Source organism: Choristoneura fumiferana, chromosome 11 (assembly GCF_025370935.1).
Source record: "Choristoneura fumiferana chromosome 11, NRCan_CFum_1, whole genome shotgun sequence".
NCBI classification, from domain to species: domain Eukaryota; kingdom Metazoa; phylum Arthropoda; class Insecta; order Lepidoptera; family Tortricidae; genus Choristoneura; species Choristoneura fumiferana.
The window spans coordinates 9,200,178-9,222,377 of record NC_133482.1 but is presented as its reverse complement, the minus strand read 5'-3'; the positions used below and the strand labels follow the sequence as shown (position 1 = coordinate 9,222,377).

At 42.0% G+C, this 22,200-nt stretch overlaps 1 protein-coding gene across 1 annotated transcript in view; it reads right to left on the bottom strand.

The window, feature by feature from the left end:
* LOC141432705 (neural cell adhesion molecule 1-like) overlaps positions 1-22,200 on the bottom strand; it is a 202,956-nt gene that overhangs the window by 12,875 nt on the left and 167,881 nt on the right. Inside the window, exons 10-17 of the mRNA XM_074094438.1 lie at positions 10,876-11,035; positions 7,730-7,891; positions 7,073-7,207; positions 6,748-6,954; positions 5,708-5,857; positions 3,745-3,862; positions 3,224-3,351; positions 39-142 (exon numbers count right to left, since the gene is read on the bottom strand). Of these exons, the coding sequence (XP_073950539.1) occupies positions 39-142; positions 3,224-3,351; positions 3,745-3,862; positions 5,708-5,857; positions 6,748-6,954; positions 7,073-7,207; positions 7,730-7,891; positions 10,876-11,035 (1,164 nt within the window). The remainder of the gene's footprint in view (positions 1-38; positions 143-3,223; positions 3,352-3,744; positions 3,863-5,707; positions 5,858-6,747; positions 6,955-7,072; positions 7,208-7,729; positions 7,892-10,875; positions 11,036-22,200) is intronic.

The following is a 22,200-nucleotide window of genomic DNA, read 5'->3' as shown; positions in this document are numbered from 1 at the left end:
AGACAGTCTTGTACATAGTCGTATGCAGTCGCACTTACCGCGCGCGGCTCTTCGTGAGCAACCCCACGCTCACTCGACCACTCGTCGCGTAGCGGCCCGTTCTTGACCGCTTCTGGACACCGCTTTGGCAGCGGATCGCCGTCTGAAGTGGAAAATTTCAATGTGGAGCTCAAATCCTTGCTTTGTGAGTCAAATAAAAATAATAAAATTCAACAAACTTATTTATGCTTACGATTTTTACGGATCATGTAAGCTTTAATTATTTGTATTGTATTGTAGATTTATAATCAGATATCGGAATTTAAAGGGCCAATTTTAAAAACAGTTAAGGAGATTTTAAATTGATAAACTCAATTAGTGACCCTTTTCCATTTAAAATATATAGGTAAAAGTGATAGCTCCAAATTTTGTTAGTAAAAAAAATAATTTTATCTACATAATTACACTAATATTCTAGATTTATGTGATGTGTCTGTAAATAACAGTGGGTTGGTAAATACACTTTTCTTTTATTATATTAATTAAGTTCCCAATCCGCACTGGGCCCGCGTGGAAACTACGGCCCAAGCCCTCACATTCTGAGAAGAGGCCTGCGTCTAGCATTGGGATGTATACAGGTTGGGATGATGATGATGACACTATCTAGTGCAGCATTACAACGCTGCATGCGAGTTGCTTGTTGCATACTTTTTGGTTATTTTCATTCGTTTTCACTGACCGGCTTTGTGCTGGCTGTTTACGTCTTAATACTAGGTAGTTGATTTTTGGTGTGAATTTTGAAATTTAAATTTGTGTCTTGGCTGTTCCTTTGGCGTTTTGTGTTAGAGTCATTCTTAGAACATTGGTTGTGGAGTGCGGAACACTGCTTTCTTTCCTGAAGTGCTATTTTCTTGCAAAGTTATTACTGGTAATCAGTCCTGGATTTTGTGATTTTTTTTTCTGTGCCGTGTTGGCGAAGTTACAGAAGTGCCGCTAGTAGTGCCGATTTTCCATCGGGTAGGTAAGTGTTATAATTCATTGACGCTTAGGGTCGTTTAGGCTAGGTCTTTTGCTTTGTTGTGGGCTAATTTATAAAATTATTTCCAGCCCGACCGTTACTCCGGCCAGCCTGAATCGGGTATCATCTTCCGGACATTTTTACCGTACGCTTGGTTGCGGAGGTTACCAGCCTCAGCCCTTCAGTATTACCTCGCGGGCTGTTGAGACGCGGACAAGGAGAGGGAGACTTGTAAATTTACACATTGGTTAGATTAAATAATCTGTTCAGTGCCAAATTTTCTGTATGCGTGAAATCTTCATACGTTAGGTTTCTCAAAATTACTTTACCCCTGCTTTTTCTCCTAAGGGCAAGTTACTAGTTTCCACATTTCATGCATGAAATCAGGTACTACTAGAGTTTTACAGCCAGTGTTCATCATGAAGGAGGGGGCATTTGCTCCTAATGTTGAGGGCCTTACATATTTGTTTACACATGGTGCTATTTCCCAAAATTCAAATTTAAGGCTTAACATAAGCGCTTCCGTTGTTTCGGTTTTATTTGGACCTTATATACATCTGGCACTAACTTTTTAAATTATTTGTATCAGATTATACCGTTTAGCCAACCAATGTTCCGCCTCGCAACGCGTTTTTGTGTCTATGTGTTTATGTTTTTTTACAGGACTTTCGGTCTGTTTCTTATACTTATAAACTCTGTTTTGTGTTTATTTTTTATTTATCTTTTGGTTAATTTTTTATAACAATTTTATTGTGTTTGTGATTTTCATCCTTTAGCGGCATAAAAAATTAATAAACAATATTTTGTGATACCAAATTCTACGTTGTTTGATTTATGCCGGCCTGACTAGGGTCTACGGGCACCTTCTGTGCTCATGGGCTCTTAGTTTTGCTGCACTAGTTATAGTTTTATTTAATTACTTTGAGTAATCATTAAGGCGGGTCTATATAGAGTGTAATGTTTGACATAACTCTTTTTTTTGGTCTGAAACCATTTATTTTTCAGAATTGTTATAAAACAAACCTAACCTAATCTATAGAGTTCTACAGAATGAACATTTAAAAATTATGAAAAATGTACGGTTTCAACGGGAAAAAAATTATGACTAACATACAGGACTTATAAAATCATGGCAGTCGAAAGGATTAAGGCTCCTGTTTTTTTATTTTTGATACCCCACCTACAAACTGTTTTTTTTCCCACAGCCCAAACATACACAAAAACCTAACTCCATTATTACCTAGTAACAGCTGCAAAAATAATTTATTCTGAAGCCTTACACGTGTCTCTACGGTAAACATACCTACTCGTGACCTCAAAAATGTCACGGAGCAAAACCAAACAAAAGCTTTTTAGAAATGGCTGAAAAACATCCCGAAAGCTTAGGTAAATGTTTCAGCCACCTGGCTAAACACAAACGTGGCTTTGATCTCGCCTAGCAATCCTATTCGGATTACCAACAAAGTTCTAGGTTAAAATTATGATTTTGCAAATGACGGGTGACATTAGCTTTTCACGAGGTAAGCTTTATGGAAATTGAATTTAGTACATAATAAATTCTAAATAATTTTAAATACAAATTAACGTATTATTTAGAACTAAAAGCTTGATCAGGCAAATTGTATTACTTTATTAATTATTTTTAATAAATCGAAATAGGCAGTAAAAACTAAATCAACAAAATAATGAAAGGTGTTACCAATCGTTGATCGGAGGTGTTACCTATAAGTGTTTATGGAACGATTTGAAATAAAAAAAAACTTTTTATGTATAGTTCCCGTTTGGTCCTATTTAATTTTGTTTTACCTTTTGGAGTTACCAAACAGTAGTCTGTTTTTTCTTGTATCTATTTACTTTCAGGTTATTTTCCACATTTTGTACCCTCGACAAAATCGTAGAACCATTCTTGAGTCATTTCAGATACCAGATATATTACACTTAAAATGAAATGAGTGTCACGAAACCAAACGCAAAAAATTAAAAAAAAAAATTTTTTTTTAATTCGTCTCATTTCTGTGCGCTTAACTTTACAGCAACAACTAAAAAGCTACCGTACAAAACATTCATAAATGCTCTACCACAGAAGAAATCAGCTACATTATTAAGTCTTAATAATAATAATAATAATAATAATCATTTATTTCAAACAATCAGTTCATATTGTGTTAGTAGCAATAATCTTATTACTACGTTAGTGTGTGTGTGTGTTAGTTTCGTTAGTCTTACCAGGAGGTGGATTTAATATGTCAGGCTGCGCTTGCTTGGGTGGTTTGAGCGTGTACGCGACTACGTATTGACCGTCGCCCGCGTTTAATTGCAACTCCGGTGATTGCTGCTTTGTCGGCAATGCTGCCCTATTAAAAAGGAAAGAAAAATCACTTAAAAGAATTCTTGTAAAATTTATAAAGAAGGTAAATTACCTACTTTATAAATTTTCTTCATTAAATTAAAACTGGCTCTATAATAATAATGAGCCTTGTAAAGTGCCCGGGATAAATGCTAATGTAAGCCAGCTTGAATCTTGAAATTGACACATGGTTTGATCTTAATAAATCGTTAAACCACAAGGTTTATATTTTTTTATCGGTATGAAATATTTACACTGCAGTGAAAACTCATTAAATTTACTGTTATAGTACTTGTATTAAGCCAGCTTTACTAAATAATGAGAGCATACAAATATTTTGTTAATTTAAATTATTATTTTTTAGCTTTTGCAGCTTGTGGTTATAGTTCTGTGAACTTACTTTTTTCTCCGTAGTAAAATTGCGATGAAAACGACTGCGCAGAATCCAACGACTAGAGTTAGAATGATCGCCCAAAATGTAGTCGACGACATCCCTGCAACCAGACCGCTCCCACCATCTGTTAAGACAAAAATATTTTAAGGTCTTTACTTATAATTTAACAACAAAAAACCGGCCAAGAGCGCGTCGGACACGCCCAAAATAGGGTTCCGTAGCCATTACGAAAAAATTAAGTAATATCTTTCTCGGGATTTCGTATTTTATATGGAATCTTCCAAGTTTAGTTATATTTTATACCTTAGGCTGCTATTTACTCATAAACTACTAATAATTCTCAAGCAAACTTAGCCGTTATAGTTTTCCTTGAAATTTGATATACTTCCTACTATCCTGAAATTTTTCAAATTTTTCCACCCACCGCTTTAGATTTTAGAGGGGGGGGGGACGCTCGATTTTAATGAAAATTTGCACTTTAAAGTTGAATATTTTTTAATTGTACCATTTTGTCGGCATAGTTTACTTATATATCCGTGCAAAATTACAGCTTTCTAGCATTGATAGTCCCTGAGACAGACATGACAGACAGACAGACAGACATGGCGAAACTATAAGGGTTCCGTTTTTGCCATTTTGGCTCCAGAACCCTAAAAAGGGTAAGTAGGTAAAAAAAATCAGCTTCTTCCTTTCATTACTATTAAATTTAATTTATTCCTTTAACTTACATAGTTCAAGACATATTTTTAATTTCACATGTGCTTAATTGAATTTAAAGCTGATAATTATCAAAACTTTAGGTAATTTTTATTTTTTTCGGAAAATCACGATGTGCCCGGTATAGAGCTAGGAATATCGACGAATGCGTTGCTCTAATCGATCTGCCATGTTGTTTCTCAGGCACATCCTGATATGCCTGGCTAACTTTTAGGCATATCATGAAATGGCGGCATTTCACGATATGCCTAGGAAGTTCGTGATCTGGCGGATTTTACGATCGGCCGCCGACATATATAATAGTACCTACTAACGTAATTAAGTATGATGCATGCAACTGCATCGAAATACCCAGAGCTTATTGAAGGTAATTTTTAATGTATAATTACCCGTGAATCATTAAAAACAGTTAGACTTAATTATTTACCTAAACACGATTATCTTTAAACTTTAAATTACTCGAAGTAGCTTGTAATTTTTAACATAAAACTTGATTACCTTTTAAAAATTAAATTAGCTCTTAGAGAGGCTTAGTTTGAAATTTATAGCTGTAGAATCCTTGGTTGTAATGTGACTATTTAATATCTTAGTTACTTAAATAAGCACTTTGTTCCTAGTGCTAATGCTTAAAAAATATACACATTAGCGCTTGTGTCAACTAAGCAAGCAAGAATATAAATAGAAATACAAAAACTATTTCGTTTCAAAAAAATCTCGTGTGGCCTTTTGTTACTAGTTACGTGAAAGTGCACTCTAAATAGTTAAAGTTAAGTATTTATTTTTTGACTACCCGCCAGCCCGGCTTGGTACGGATAGGTGACCTGGTACAATGACAAAAATGAGACTAAATATAATCAACAAGCATCATCTCTCTCTCTCTCTCTCTCTGACAGTTACAAACATAACTAAAAAAATATTACTAACCAAATAGGAGCAACCGTTCTGGTACGGATTATAATATGTTTAGGCATCGATAGTGACGGGGACGATCGTTTTGGAATTAGGTATTTCTGGGTATCGGCTATCTTTTGTACATTACATTACGTACATTAAACGGAGTACATAGGAAACGGCAGTAACGGCGACAGTCGTTTCCAAAATAGGTGTTTTGGGAAAGTAAAATCGAACCAAACGTATCTTTTGAAAAAATTAAACACATTAAATCGGAAGCGGTAGTGACGATAACGGATGTATAAATTGGGATGTTTTGGGAAACGGATATCATGTTCCGAAAGGATAAAAAGTAACTTACCAGTTCTTCTCTCAGGGTCTCGATAAGCCAGCGAATGCAGAGTTATCCGATCTGAATTCCCTTTGTCATTTCTAGCGTGGACAGTTAACTGTAGGTTACCACCAATCGACCAGAGCGCTCCAACAGGCACCAAAAATATTGCAACACCATCTATCAAAACAAAATTGATTTTTTATAACATTTTCAGATAAAGTGCTTTTATTTAATTTTTAGAAAAATTATTAGATTCGTTTATCAAAAATGTTTGAAAGTTTTGAGTAATTTGGAAACTTTGTAAACAACAAAACTTGTGTTGAAGTGTATTAACGTCTCGAGTTTGCTACATCATTGATGAGTGCCAACCCACGTCTCATTACAAAGCATCAACTCTTGCAGCGTGGGAGATGGATACAAATTCACAATAGCATTCAAGAAGTAGGGACTTAAATTGGAAGTCATTATGAAAAGCTTTGCATCTGCTTTAACTGGGGTGATTGGAATATTTTACAAGTGCCTACAACGTGAGCTTACTTATGCTACTTGCTTTATTTTATGTATTTAGAGGTACCTAATGTAAATTAGTTTGCACCTAAGAGACTAACGAGACGGTGCAATGCAATTTAGAACAGTTAGTAAAACTATGAACAAGTTAGTTGTTTTTCTATTCCTTACATCCTCTTTCAGCACGATGTTCCCTTTTATATATTTTTATGATAGGCAGAATGTTATAAAAATAGAAGTATCTTATGAATCTTTTTTTTTCATGGAAGGCATGTGGCGACTGTATTTCCGCTTCCGTTTTGATCATTCATAATGCGCATGTGCGTGTACAGACGTTCGACATCACCAATGACACTTATTCTGTACTCTTAGAAAATCCTATTTTAGTTTATTGTGTTTTCCCATCGTTTTGTATATATATTATTAATTTCTTCCGTACTTCTGTTTGTGTGTAAATATATTTTATGGTGTAAAGTGTGTTTGCTATTTTATTACGGACACATACATACTCCTATTAGGCAATTAAAAAAAAAACAACTGTTGGCAAATTTAGAACCCACCAGTCTCATTAGCGGTGATGTTGAACCGCGTCAGCCCGCTGATTGAGTCGAAAGCCTCTAGCACCACTAGTTGCGGCAAGCCACCATCGTAACCGGCCACGCAGCGAATAACGAGAGAATCCCCAACATCCTGGCTGCTTGAATCCTCGATCCAGTTTGATCCGTTACCAGTGGAGACTGTGCAATTTCGTGGCGGTGATGGTCTTGCTAATAAACGGATAAAAGATTTATTTTAAGACATAGAGCGACAAAAGAACAAAGTGGTGAGTTTAAAATATTATGGAATAGGTATCATTGATTGATAAACTTCAAGGAAAATACATACCTGCTGGAACAATTTGGAACACACAAGGTTTGGCTTGGATTCCGACGCTATTGGTTCCCCTGCAAGTCAGCGCACCGTAATCTCGCTCACTGGCCGGCGTGTATCTAAGTTCACTTATACTGCTGTTCACTGTACCTATATAACAAGAATATAAATTACAGACTAGAGTCAATAACTATATAATAATATCGATAAAATAGTCACATATACATTAAAAAGATTAGTAGCGTTTAACTGCGGTTTCATGCTAGCGTTAAATAATAACTAACATACAAACTTTCGCATGTACAATATTAGTCGGATTCACTTTCAGCAAAAGCGTTTTCAATCAAAGTACAAATAATGGGTAAGAACGAATTTGGACAAGTTCTAATATCACACAAATATATGCAGCGCTTTACTTGTTTAAATTTAATAGCCATCTTTATATGGGCAGACTCAGGAAGAGTACTAACAGCATCCTGAGTGTCATAGCTGATAGGTACGACTGCCCCATTCTGGCGTACTGGGTCGGTCAAGTAAAGGCTGTAGCGCGATTTAGATTTAAGTAGGCGATAAACTAACATAGATTAAGAATTACTAACACTATTATATGGATGTAAAAACGTCTGAAATAAAGTTTAATTTAATTTAATTTATATATAATAGCAAACTTACCGTATCTAGCAGGAGACACATTGAAGCTCTCTCCGCTGTTATTGAACTCCCATAGGAACGAGACTTGCGCAGGATCAGCGTGTACGGAACATCGGACATGTAACGCCTCGTCCAACGCCGCGCCGACCACTTGTGGGGACGGCTCCGCGCAGACAGGCGCATCTGTATTTAAAAATCACAGTGAAAAATGAAGACTCATCATGATCAGCCAAAAGCCAAAAGACGTCCACTGTTGGACATAAAAGGGGGACCAAAGAAGAATAATAATATAATTTTTCAATTCAAGGATCCCGTTGCAAAATATTAAGTTCCAAAGTTTGTTACTGTCTCACAAGTTTGGCCGTTGGCGTGAAAAACTGAAAACAAATCACAATTATAAAAGTAGTATTTACGAATTAAAAAGAAAAACTATCATAGCTTAGTAGGTTTTACGAGTTTACGAGTAGTAGTCGATCAAAACTTAATATCGAATATTTGTCTCATGTTATTAGGTAGGGAACCCTTTAATGCACGTGGCTCGACGCGCACTTAGCTGGTTCTAAAGGTTTTTTTAAGCAAATGGCAAAACCTCGTTAAATCACATCACGTTGCATATCGAGGGTGCTCTAAGTAACAATAAAACATTCTTCTAACTATTGTAATAATGATACTTTTAACCCAGAAATTCCAGTAATCCGAAAGCCAACCTGTCAATATAAATTATTAAAAGTATAATTGTTATGATGACATGAAGCGTTATTATTCTTCATCAAGCGCAATCTACTGTTGATCTAATCAATATCCCAAGCGAAGTTTGTTTGTTACTTTTAAGTTCCCGGCCTCCAAACTTTGAAGAACCTATTACAAAGTCGTTGAACTCGCATGAAGCTTACTGGCGAGAGTTTTCAACTAATTATCATTTTATGATTTCATATTTTTAACACCCCGTTCAAACCCCAAAAACAACATGTAAATAAAGCTTAGCATCGTGTAAAACTGGAACCTATAAATTGGCAAACCGAAAAACATCAATTTTCCACTCGTAAAAAACATGTAAATCAAACTTAGAATTTATTTTCCCGGTTGTAATTATTTCGTCTTCTCTCACGTGGCTGGATGGCAATTAAGGGCGGTCAGTGGTCGCGGAAGGAAGCTATTCGATGCGCCAATATAGAATTGTATAATTAATCTTACCCCGGACGTCGTTGTTGATTTACATTGTTCCCGGTATAAAGGTAACGGGATTCGCGAACAACAATGTGAATTTAAATTATTTGCAGGAATAATTTTCTTTAAGGGACACGTTTACTCGAAATGCTCTTGTAAATTGGACCGTGCATCTGTAAACTTTTTAACATTGAGTGAAACAAATGCGTTTTGAAATTAACAGGCACAATAGCTCATCTTATTTACTTTGTCTTTAGAGTTCTTCGATTGTATTGCAGAACTTTTCAAAACTATGATGTAATAAAATAAATTTCTACAATAAAATGTTGGCTCACTTGATAAAACTACACAGCAAAACTGAGTTCGGAGTTTGTGAACACTTCAACTGTTTATTGCACCGAAATAAAAGAAATTTTGTTTAGTAATGGTTTCACAGAAATAAAATAGGTGGAACGAGCGATGTACCTGCGCGCGAATGTTTTCGTTTGTGAAATTTATTCGGGACGAGCGCTAACTAAAGCAAAGCTCTATGATTTAAAGTGAAGCTATGGAACAACAGATTGCGCAACTGTGAATCGTGGTAATATTGGGGTATAATTTCGATGATTTACTGGCCTTACCGACTTTCCTCGGCAATTACTATGCGGACGATGGGCGGAAGGAAGTGGGTAGATGCATCGATCCGACCGCGAACATTTGAATACCTACTGCGGACACGTCAGTATTTATAGCAGTGTAATTCATACTGCGCAGTGACATTTTATGGTCTCGATATATGTCATGGGGTTACATATTTGATGGTAATTACGGGAATTATGGAAACTATGCCTGATAGATAGGTGCGGTTTAGATTTCCTGCTGTGATACTTTTAAACTCTGTTGTAGGTGGATGTTTAAATGAATTTGTATTACTCTACACAATAACATGATTTGAAAACTAATCTAATCATAATGTACACACAATTTCAGATTCATGTAATTTGACTTAACTGTCACACATATTGCGAAATTATTTTTTGAATTTTTTGCAATTCTATTTTTTTCGATTTTACGAAATTCTTGTACGAAATCACATTTGAAATTTACTACAAGCTTTGCCGTGAATGAAAACATCGTGAGGAAACCTGCACAAACCTGCGAAGTAATTCAATGGTGTGTGTGAAGTTCCCAATCCGCATTGGACCCATATGGGAACTACGGCCCAAGCCCTCTCATTCTGAGAGGAGGTCTGTGTCCAACAGTGGGACGTATATAGGCCGGGATGATGATGATGAATCCTGAATAACTAATTAGGCAGTTTTCAGTTATTCGATAGTGTACCATATTATTTCTTTGCACGTGTTTTACGAGATACGTCTTTTAAACTTAGGTGTATAAAACCACTTACTTAATTTAAAATATTCTCTCGTGTATCTTCTAATAAATTGCCACCTGCCTTGTCTAGACTGATTTTGGTATGCATTTTTACTATTCACTGTGCATAATTTACTACTTTGAATATTGCACATATTTTATTTATAGTCTTAAAAGTATATACAAATTGACGTTCTCAGAATGCATTCATATTGATATTGTGTCTAGCGTTCACTCATTGGGAGTACCCATAGTTGATTGGCAGCATCGAACAGATTATATTATATTAGATATTGCAGAATTCATCATTCACAAAATTCATCTTTGTTCTTTGTGCACAACTTTTTTTTTTGCATAAAACTGACCGTGATTGACCCCTATCTCACCTGATGTTAAGTTCAGATGAGGCCAAATGTGTCTCACCGGTTCAGTAACAGCCTGTTCACTCATGCATACTAAAAGGAACCTATATGCAAAGTTTAATTATTCTAGATCCAAATACTTGGGGTTTGAAGAGCTAGTCAGTCAGGCCTTTTCTTCTAATATAATAATACAATCAAAATTAATTTAAAGAAATACGTGTCTCAATATGTCTGCATTCTTAATGCATGAATGAGAAATATTTAAGAAATTGCTGATCCACTTACACTGCACCCGTAGCCTGACGACCTCGCTCGAAGTCTCGCCCCTGGCGTTAGCAGCTTTGCAAGCGTACCCGCCTGCCTCTTGTCTTGTGACCTTCTGAAGAACCAAGGACCGGGTACTGACGATGATGCCCGAAGTCATATTCTGTGTCACGGATCTATCCTAGTAAATGGATTGCTTTTAGATGGTGGAAGTCTCATACCTATTAAAACCTAGTTTAGAGTTTTAAGAAAAGTCGTGCAAATTACATTAGGTAACGAGTTGGGAGTGGTCGAAGCTTTCATATACATAGTTACGATGATTATATCCTCCTGTCCGGTCTTGTGACCGATTATGGAAAAAACTATTTAAATTAGTTGTTAAATCCTGTTCAAGCTTGACAATCCCCTACATTTTGACACTGCTAAATCGAGATTTTTTTAGCAAGTAGCCGCGTTACTGTCACAATTTTACTGCTATTCAAAATTCGATTGGATATCTTTACACACCGATAATTTATTTCTAATACATAGGTACCATCAGCTAAATAAGTGGTCTATCAACTTTTAAACAAGTTCCTATCCAATGAATATGTCGCTAAAGTGGAACTTTCAAGTTGACAGACACGTCAACTTGAAAGTTCCACTATTTTTTATGACACGCCAACGATTATCAACTTTAGGGTGATAGACCACGTATTTGGCTGATGGTACATTGAAAAGTCAACCCATCAGCTAATGATTTCCGATGTTAGAGGCCCATATATTAATATAGTCCCTAAGTTCAGTAAGTTTTTCCGATTACCTGAATTCGTCAGGATCTAACTCATTGCTACGTTATTAACAAAAGCTAATAGACGTAATTTAAATTTGGAAAATATCCAAGCAATATTACGGAATGGCCTTGTTTTGAAAAGCTAGGATGACAGTCAATCAAGCACAACAAAGCACCTGCACATTTAGTCGATTGAAATGGCTTGTTTGGTTTTGATTACTCGTAAAAAAGCAAATTGTGTACCTACCTGATTGAAAATTCATGAATAGCATTAATTTTACAAAATCATTTCTTAGTATCGTGAATATTGATTAAGTGTCTAAATCTTGACGAGAGACTCAATGGTTACTATAACCACAAACTAAATATTATAGGTTGAAAGGCACTCTATTTAAAATATGAATTCACGACAAAATTTTAATTTGGTCGCTCAGCGAATGCAATCAAAATATCGTTTAGTTAACCATTTATTGAATAAATTAGTGCAAAAGCTTTTATGCAAGCGCGTTGACATTCTGTAGTTTATAAAGCTAAAAATCATTTTCCAATTTAATTTTGAAACGATAAAAACTGAAGATAACAGTTGGTATACTCATCGATGCGAGGCGAGGCGCTCATAAAAAGTGCAAGCGAAGTGTTATAAAGTTAATGCAATCAATCCACTCCCTTCGCCAAGCCCATGATTTTGTGGTCACCCTATATCAAACCATCAATTAGCTTTTATTCCTGCCAATATAGCGGAAAGAGTAACATGATTTCAAAGCCATATTATCCTTAGTTGTTTAAATTGTAATAGTCATAAAGAATGTTCTAAAATTAATTCGATATATTCAGCAGATAGTTGGGTTAGTTTGACTTATTACTCCTGTAAAGGTTTTTCATCGTAATTTTTGATTCAATATCGAATGACGTATTTGATGTCGTATACTTAGAACATCAACCAATTAGTTCGATCCTGAAAAACAATCTGGTCGTTATTCAGCCAAACTAGCCAATCCATCCGGTAAAATAATTTAGTCAGATTTTATAACACAATGTGGTATTTAGTTATGCACATAAACTGCTATTATCTCTTTATATTCTCAAATTAAATAACGTCTTCAAAATAATGCCGGAATCAATCTTATTTAATTTGTATTAGTCACAAATACCTATACTATATCATAGATACATATCACTTATGTATGCTGAGCACAAATTAATGTAGTCATACTAAACGTAGAACTTCTGCTATTTAAAATTAATTTTAAGCGCAAAGATTGTTTGAATAACAAAGTGCAGCTTTAAACGCAATGTAATATAATAATTGTACGTTAATTTGCCGAGTAATGTCTACATGATAGCTCACAAAATTAACGTAGCACTGTATTTACTTACTCTGCTATTTTAGTCTCTCGTGCTGCCATAATACAATATGTAAAATTTGTTGTTAGTTTAACAGGCACTGGTAGGGCCTTAATTTAGCTAAAGGGCGAAACAAAGTGTACAGAACGGCGTCTAATTTCAATGTATATAGCTTAAGTTAGTTTTAAGTGATATGTATAGTTATGTGCAATAAATAAATACTTACCGCCTAGTTTAATTTAGTAGGATAAGCTCGCAACCGCCTGCGTCGCGTCCGTGCGCCAAATGAGCGGCGCCGGACCCGGCGCAGTGGTTATATTTATAACCTCGCTCGTGTGAGCGGGACGGTTATACGTGTAACCCCATAGGTGCGAGCGGGACAGTAGCGCGGACCGACTCGCGGGCCGCGCTACAGAATTAAGGAAAATGTCCCAAAATATTATCGTTAACTAGGTTTAAGTATTAGTATTAAGATTTGTTAAAATTGTATTAGGATTAGTTAAGCTTTTTAATAAAATAAAGACGAGTAGGGCGAGAGCGGGGAAGGGAGCGGAGGAGTGGGGGGACCGCGATCCCTTTAAGGTAATTCTCGCGGGTATAAAAGCGAGCGCGGTCCCGACCACAACGTTCAGTCTCCGAGCGACAGCGTATGGATAAGCAACAAATAAGAAGCGCTCCCGACTCCTCTCTCTCTCTCACTCTCAAGCTGCATCAGTGCCAGATCTCAAAAATCATCTTTCATTCTTCACCTATATACAGTCCACTCTCTATAAACATCAACAATCAAGCAATAATCATTTTGTGGCGTACGACCGGCCAGAGTTACGGAGTTTCCGTATGCCACATTTAATGGTCCATTCAGCACCGGATCACTGAAACAAGAAGAAATTCAAGATGGTTTTAACAAGAAGCAACAGCGGCAAAGAATCAAAAGAAGAGTCGTCCAGCGCCGGTGAAACCACTGCGACTACTAGTACGAACCTGACAACAACCACGTCGAGTTCCGGCGAAACTGGGACCACGACTGGCACGGGCACCACCGAAGTATCAGCATCAGCATCGGGATCCGTCGCGACAAGTGCGAGGGATCAAGTGGACACTTCGGGTATTAAGGCCACGCCCGCGGCCAGTACAGATACGGTCGTCATTCGCCAACCGTCGCAGCAGATGCCACCACCAGCTGTCACAAAAGCACCGCCGCAGAAGCCCGCTCGGTCACGTCACTCCAAGGCCTCCGGCAAGAGACTCCTCGCGGGGTTGGAGGCCAAGGAGCGGCTAGCCGAGCTGGAGCTGAAGCGCGTGCGCGCCGAGGCTGAACTAGAAAAAATCCGCCTAGAAAAGATGGCGGCGGAGTCAGAGCTGTCCGACACAGAAGAAGAAGAAGACGACCTGGCTTCACAACGTATCGCTGATTGGATAAGAAGATCGCCCAATCAAGAACGAACATTACGAGAAGAAAGAAGGCCGCCCACGCACACACACAAAGAGCGCGAGCGGCGGGACCATTATGAAGAGCAGTCCCACAAGTCAGCAATGGACCTCACCATGCTGACCGCAGCATTAACAGAAGCAATCCACGCCGGCAAGTCATCATCAACGAACAAATATATTCCCGACCTGCCGCCGTTCAGCGGACTCAGCAACGAGTGGCTCCAATTTCAAGCAGCCTACACCGAGTCTGCGGCCAGCTTTACGGCCAACGAAAACGTCGCTCGCATTAGAAAGGCCCTCAAAGGGGTCGCCTTGGAAGCGGTAAGCGCGCTCCTCATCAGCCAGCCTCGGCCAGACGACGTCGTAAGCGCATTACAAAGAAGATTCGGCAGACCAGACGCACTCCTCATCGGCGAAATGGAAAAGATGAAAGCGCTCCCGAGACTCACAGACAACCCACGTGACCTGTGCATCTTCGCGAGCCGCGTTGCTAACACAGTAGCAACAATCGAGATGCTCAAACGCCCGCAATACCTTCACACCCCGGAAGTATTGCGCACGATCGTCGACAAACTAACGCCGATCCTGCGAAGCAAGTGGTACGACTATGCAACAATAAACGAAGACGTACCCGAAATAAAGAAGATCGCCGAATTTCTCAACCGCGAAGCGGATAAATGCGCGCCCTACGCGCCGCCCGAGCTGTCTACGGAGAAGCAAGAAAACAAAATAAAAAAGAAAAAAGTCGAACGCGCCTACCCCGCCACCACTGAAACCGCCACGAAATCGCGCAAAGAAGCAAAGTCACCGTGTCCTCAATGCAAGCAGGAAGGCCACCAACTACCTACGTGTCCGAATTTTATCAAGGCGGACACGAACGAGCGATGGGAGATAGCGAAGAAACACACCATTTGCTATCGCTGTCTCATTAGCAAGCACCGCCGCTACGAGTGCCGCGCTAAGCCGTGCGGCCGCGGCGGCTGCCCCATGCGGCACCATCGTCTGCTGCATCACGAGAAACCATCGCCGGCCTCCCCCGACGCTCCAAAGCGGCCGCCGCAGCCTCCGATCGAACCAGCAACGAACGCGACAATCGAACAAGTCGGCGCGGCAACCACCAAAACGGGCCGCGCCTATCTCAAGATCGCGCCGGTCGTCCTGCGAGGGCCGCAAGCCACCATCGAAACATACGCGCTATTAGACGACGGCAGCACGGTCACCATCATCGACGCAGCGGTTGCCGACGTGCTCGGTCTCGACGGTCCCACCGAACAAATGTGGGTCCAAGGAGTGAGCGGGACGGAGGTAGCGCACAAGAAAAGCAAGAGGGTGGGCGTGGCGATCCGAGGCAAATACAGCGACGACGAGCTGCAAATAAATAACGCGCGCACCGTGGCAAGCCTCGACTTCGCGACGCAGTCGATAAGTGAACGAGAACTACGCGACTGCCGACATTTAGAAGACATCAAGAATGAAGTCACATGCAGCCGTGCCACGCCGAAAATATTGATCGGCCAAGACAATTGGGAGCTAATCATCTCGCAAGAAATTAGAAGAGGACGGCGCGATCAACTCGTCGCGTCGCGCACGCTACTAGGCTGGGTATTACACGGGTGCCGTACCTCACAAGCGGAGCCCGTGGCGTACTGCTGTGCCCATCTCACTCTGACCGAACCGGCTAATCACATGGAAAAAATGATGCGCGACTATTTCGCATTAGAGTCGCTATCCATCGAGCCGAGAAAACAGAAGAGCGATCCAGAGCTACAAGCCCTCGAAATATTAGAAAAAACGAGTCGCCGCCTACCCGACGGACGTTTCGAAACGGGGCTGCTATGGAGAGAGCGAGAGGCAAGATACCCAACAATCGAGCCGACGCACTCAAGCGACTACACACGCTCGAGCGCAAACTCGATCGCGACGAACAGCTGAAGAAACAATACGACGAGCGCGTCCTCAACTTACTCACGTCTAAGTACGCCGAGCCCGCGGCCGCGCCCCTAGCGCCCGCACATGGTACCTGCCACACTTCGCGGTCTGCAATCCCGACAAGCCGAAGATACGACTCGTGCACGACGCGGCGGCCAAATCTCACGGCCGCAGCCTCAACGATATGCTCCTGTCGGGCCCGGACCTACTGCAGAGCCTGCCCGGCGTCATTATGCGGTTCCGACAGCACGCCGTGGCGGTCTCCGCCGATATAAAGGAAATGTTTATGCAGATCAAGATACGCGAAGAAGACAGAGACGCCCTACGCTTCTTATGGCGCGGCGATCGGCGCGAAGGCGAAGCGCAAGAATACAGAATGTCGTCCGTGATCTTCGGCGCTACGTCGTCACCGTGTACCGCGCTGTACATAAAAAATAGAAACGCGCGGGAACACGCCGAAGAGTACCCGGACGCCGCCAGGGCAATCGAGAGAAATCACTACATGGACGATTACCTGCAAAGCTTCGCTACGACAGAAGAGGCACGACGCGTAATAAAAGACGTCGATTTCATACACAAGAAGGCTGGCTTCGAATTACGCGGATGGGCATACAACGAGTGCGAGCGAGAAGGCGCGATGTCCTTACCGGCGGGAGCGAGCGAGAGGGCGCGACGTCCCTTATCGGCGGGAGCGAGCGAGACGGAGCTACGGTCCCTATCGGCGGGAGCGAGATAGAAAAAACACTCGGCCTGCTGTGGGACACGAAGAGAGATAGTATCAGCTTCCGGCTCAACAATAGAAGGGCACCCGTCGAAATAATGAAAAATCTACGTCCGCCAACGAAGAGGGAGGCCTTAGCCTTATTATGTCGATATTCGACCCGCTAGGGCTCATCTCGCCCATCACGACACCGGCAAAGCGCATCATGCAAGACACGTGGCGATACGACACTGCATGGGATGAAGAGTTGCCCCCCGAGCTGCACGACCGATGGAGCGAGTGGCTGCAACAACTGCACCGCCTAGGTGACCTACATGTACCTAGGTGCTACGGGGCAACGCCGGGCGCGCGCTACGAGCTTCACACATTTGTGGACGCGAGCCAAGAAGCTTACGCGGCCGCTGTCTATTGGCGCATAATTCATGCCGATGACAGCGTGACCATCTCACTCGCCGCAGGGAAGAGCCGCGTCACGCCGAACAAACCCATCTCCGTGCCCCGTCTCGAACTGCAAGCCGCTCTGCTAGGCGCGCGACTAGCCAACACGGTCGCCGACGAACACGACTACGAGGTCGCCCGACGCACATACTGGAGCGACTCTCGTACGGCGCTAGCGTGGATACGCTCCGAGCCCCGCACATTTAAGACGTTCGTCGCGCATCGCCTCGCTGAGATAGAAGACCTCACCAAGAAAAATGAATGGCGCTGGCTACCATCGGCGGATAACGTCGCCGACGACGCGACGCGAGCCACCCCGGAAGAATTCGGTCCGAGACATCGGTGGTTCCGCGGCCCGCTATTCTTGTACGAGAGAGAAGATTCTTGGCCCGAAGAAAATAAGGTCGAAATTCCAGCTACCGGCGAAGAAAAGAAAAATGTAACGCGCTTCAAGACCAACGCGCGCGCCACGCCCACTTGCCCGAAATCGAACGCTTCTCGAAGTGGACGCGATTATTAAGAACAACTGCACGTGTCCTGCAGTTCATCGACCTTTGCCGCCACAAGAGATCGTCGCCCGCACCACAAGTCGTCGCCGCAGCACGCAGAAAGAGAACGCGCGCTAACCAGTCTCAAGATGAAGAATGGGACAGGCGCACGCCGACCGCTCACGTGCCACGCAACCGCATCGCGCCCGAAAAACACGAAAAATACATCGTGCTACCGGCTCGCTACATAAACAAAGCCGAACAGCTGTTGACGAGCGCGTCGCAGAAAGATGCCTACGCGCAAGAGAGACAGCGCATTACGGACGGCCGCGCGCCAGAAAGGGACGACAGACTCGCAAAAATCAGCGTGTTTATAGACGCGGATGGAGTGATGCGATTACGCGGCAGAATCGCAGCGGCCGACGCGATACAAAAGGAGATGGTGAATCCCGCGGTGTTACATAGAACACATTATTATACGAAGCTGTACATCGCGCATATACATGAAAAATTGCACCACGGCGGGACCGAGATAGTAGTCAACGAGCTACGCCAGCGTGTATACATAGCGAAGATTCGCCCGGCGGTAAAAGAGGTCATCGCCCGCTGCGCCCGCTGCCTACTGCGCAAAGCGAGACCGGCCGCCCCCGCTACCGGCGACTTACCCGCTGCGCGCCTCGCCTATGGAGCCCGCCCGTTCTCATTCACGGGCCTGGACTACTTCGGCCCGCTAGAAGTGACCGTCGCACGCCATCGCGAGAAGAGACACGTCGCCTTGTTCACCTGCTTGACTTCGAGGGCAGTACATTTGGAGGTGGTCGTCTCCCTGAGCACCGACTCGGCCATCAACGCCCTGCGCCGCTTCATTGCGCGGCGCGGGTGCCCGACGGAGCTATGGAGCGACAACGCTACCGCCTTTCGAGGCGCCGCCCGAGAACTTAGCGAAGCCGTCAAGAACGAAGCAGAGGCCCGCCGCATCAACTGGCGCTTCCTCCCGGCTGCCGCCCCCTTCATGGCGGGAGCTTGGGAGAGAATGGTCCGCGGGGTGAAGGAGGCCCTGAAGGCCACGCTCCATGAAAAATACCCGAGCGACGAGATCCTACACACCCTGCTGCTGGAAGCCGAAGCGACCGTCAACTCTCGCCCGCTAACGCACGTGTCGGTCGACCCCAATGACCCGACAGCGCTGACCCCGAACATGATCCTCCTCGGACCCGACTGCCACTCGCCAGCCCCCGGTACCTTCGAAGAGAGCGACGGCGACGCGCGCCAACAATGGCGGCGCGCCCAGCAACTCGCCGACACCTTCTGGAGGCGCTGGGTACGAGAGTACCTACCGCTACTACAACACCGGCGGGAGCCCCATAGCAGCGGAGCGAGAGCGCAGCGCGAGCGAGCGACGGCAGTCGGCGATGTCGTAATCATATGCGACTCGAATATGCCCCGAAACACATGGCCCCGAGGACGAATCACACGAATCTACCCCGGCAAGGACGGCGTGGTACGAGTCGTCGACGTGACTACAAGCCGAGGACACGTGCTACGCAGGCCGGCGAGGAAGATCGTCGTTCTGCCAGTGGGATCGCACGGCGACGGCGGGAGAAATGTACAGAACGGCGTCTAATTTCATGTATATAGCATAAGTTAGTTTTAAGTGATATGTATAGTTATGTGCAATAAAGAAATACTTACCGCCTAGTTTCATTTAGTAGGATAAGCTCGCACCGCCTGCGTCGCGTCCGTGCGCCAAATGAGCGGCGCCGGACCCGGCGCAGTGGTTATATTTATAACCTCGCTCGTGTGAGCGGGACGGTTATACGTATAACCCCTAGGTGCGAGCGGGACAGTAGCGCGGACCGACTCGCGGCCGCGCTACAGAATTAAGGAAAAAGTCCCAAAATATTATTGTTAACTAGGTTTAAGTATTAGTATTAAGATTTGTTAAAATTGTATTAGGATTAGTTAAGCTTTTTAATAAAATAAAGACGAGTAGGGCGAGAGCGGGGAAGGGAGCGGAGGAGTGGGGGACCGCGATCCCTTTAAGGTAATTCTCGCGGGTAAAAAGCGAGCGCGGTCCCGACCACAACGTTCAGTCTCCGAGCGACAGCGTATGGATAAGCAACAAATAAGAAGCGCTCCCCGACTCTCTCTCTCTCACTCTCAAGCTGCATCAGTGCCAGATCTCAAAATCATCTTTCATTCTTCACCTATATACAGTCCACTCTCTATAAACATCAACAATCAAGCAATAATCATTTTGTGGCGTACGACCGGCCAGAGTTACGGAGTTTCCGTATGCCACACAAAGAAAGACGGTTTTAGCATTATTAAATACGTAAAATAAGGCATTTTTTAAGAAAATAGTTAATAGAAAAAATCATTCATTCGAAAATCAAGTCAATACTTCAAACCAATCTGTAGGAAACATAATACTTTAAATCAGACGTAAAACTGTAACCCTGCGATAGTGGTAATCAAAAACACTGCGAAAACGAATGTGTATTTTTTCCAAGTTGTGTATTTATTGTTAGCTTGAAGCTGTAAAGTCATTATTCGTCTGATAAAAAGTTGAAAAAATCATTAATTTTTCTCAGTACACCTGTACTCACGCCCCGTTACTCTTGTTTGTGTCAAGTCATAATCATGATTATTGTTCAAGCAGCGTTGATCCCACGGACGAGGTTCGACCAGGGAATCCCTTCCCTATTGTTTGATTAGGTTAGCTAAAAGCTTTATTTTTAATATTTGGCATTCTTTACGATCTTTTCAAACTTGTAAATAAGCAAAAAGTACGTGTACAGTTGTGTAAAGTAAAGTAAGTGTAAAGTTGAGTGTTTTGTTTTCAGAGCAGTGGCTTTGGATCTAATGACAGCAGAATGGCAAAGCAAGCCTGTTCGAGTGGCGATGGCGACTGTAGTAAGCCACCTTGCTGCATATACTTACATTATGAACCATGAAATCCTGTGCTCCCTGGGTTGCCCGAACGTTGCACTCGAAGTAAACGTCGTCCCCCTCCTTTATATCGTGGGGGTTGAGGGTGCTGCCCAGCGTGAGAGTCACGAGTGGACTGTCTGGGAGAGGACACATTTGTTTATATTTAGATTCAAGTTAAAAATGGATTATAGATTTTTTCTTGAATATAAAAATGATGAAAATGAACAGTAGGATAGCGAAATATTAGAAGTAATTACACTACCCGAAAACCTGTTTATGTTATTGTTATATAATGCGATCAGCATTAACATTACTTTATATTAAAACGATCTGAACACAAGAGGAATAAGCAAATACGTTGAAAATCCAAATATTTAACGACTTGGCTACAAATATGCGCGAAGGCGACGTGGCCAGCGAATTCTCTGTTAATTTCATGGTCAAGATGCTCACAAGATAGTAGTTAATTAACAACATACGCAATGTATTATAAATACACTCGACACGCCACCGGTCGTGAAAAGTCGGGTCAGACTTAGGTCGCCTTTGTTTGTAGATGTTTTCCGGAAGTTTTAATTTTGTTAATAATCAAAATACATACTAAGCAATAAACAAGAATTAGGTGACACTACAAGATTGACGAGAGAAACTGTCTCTACATATACATTAATATATTCCGGAATTACATAATTACTTATCTCACTGGGAAGCACGGGCCTCCTATCTTAATGGGTTAGTACAGATTACTGTATTTGTCATACATTCGAGTTATTAGCTTCCATAAATGTATGCAGATTTCACTAAGCAATATAAATATTCTTATAAATTGAACTTTAGTTAATATTTTTGTATTTAGGTCTAATTGAAATTAGAAAATATAAACAATGATGCACCATTCAGTTAAAGACCTGGGAAGGTTGCCAAGTCACTTAGATATCCCCTGTTTTAACACTGACAGTTTATTATTCGATTAAACAGAGAACGTATCATATATCTGTTACTTGAAATAACAGTAACTTATCAGATAGTAATTAAGTACGCGCTAAATTTTGCGCTACCTACGAAGTTTTTTTTTGATACACATCGGCCCTCGTGGGCGAAATTCCTAAAACTTTCATCAAAGACAGGAGTCAAGGCCAGTGTCCTCGAATAAAAGAAAAAGTATGTACTTTTTATTTGGTATTCCATGAATATACCGCTTTCACCTTAGAGCGCTAGCAACGCGGCAGCTGTGTGTAGCTCTTTATCTGTCTATAGTATTCCGGTATTGCAACGCGGCCTGCGAACGC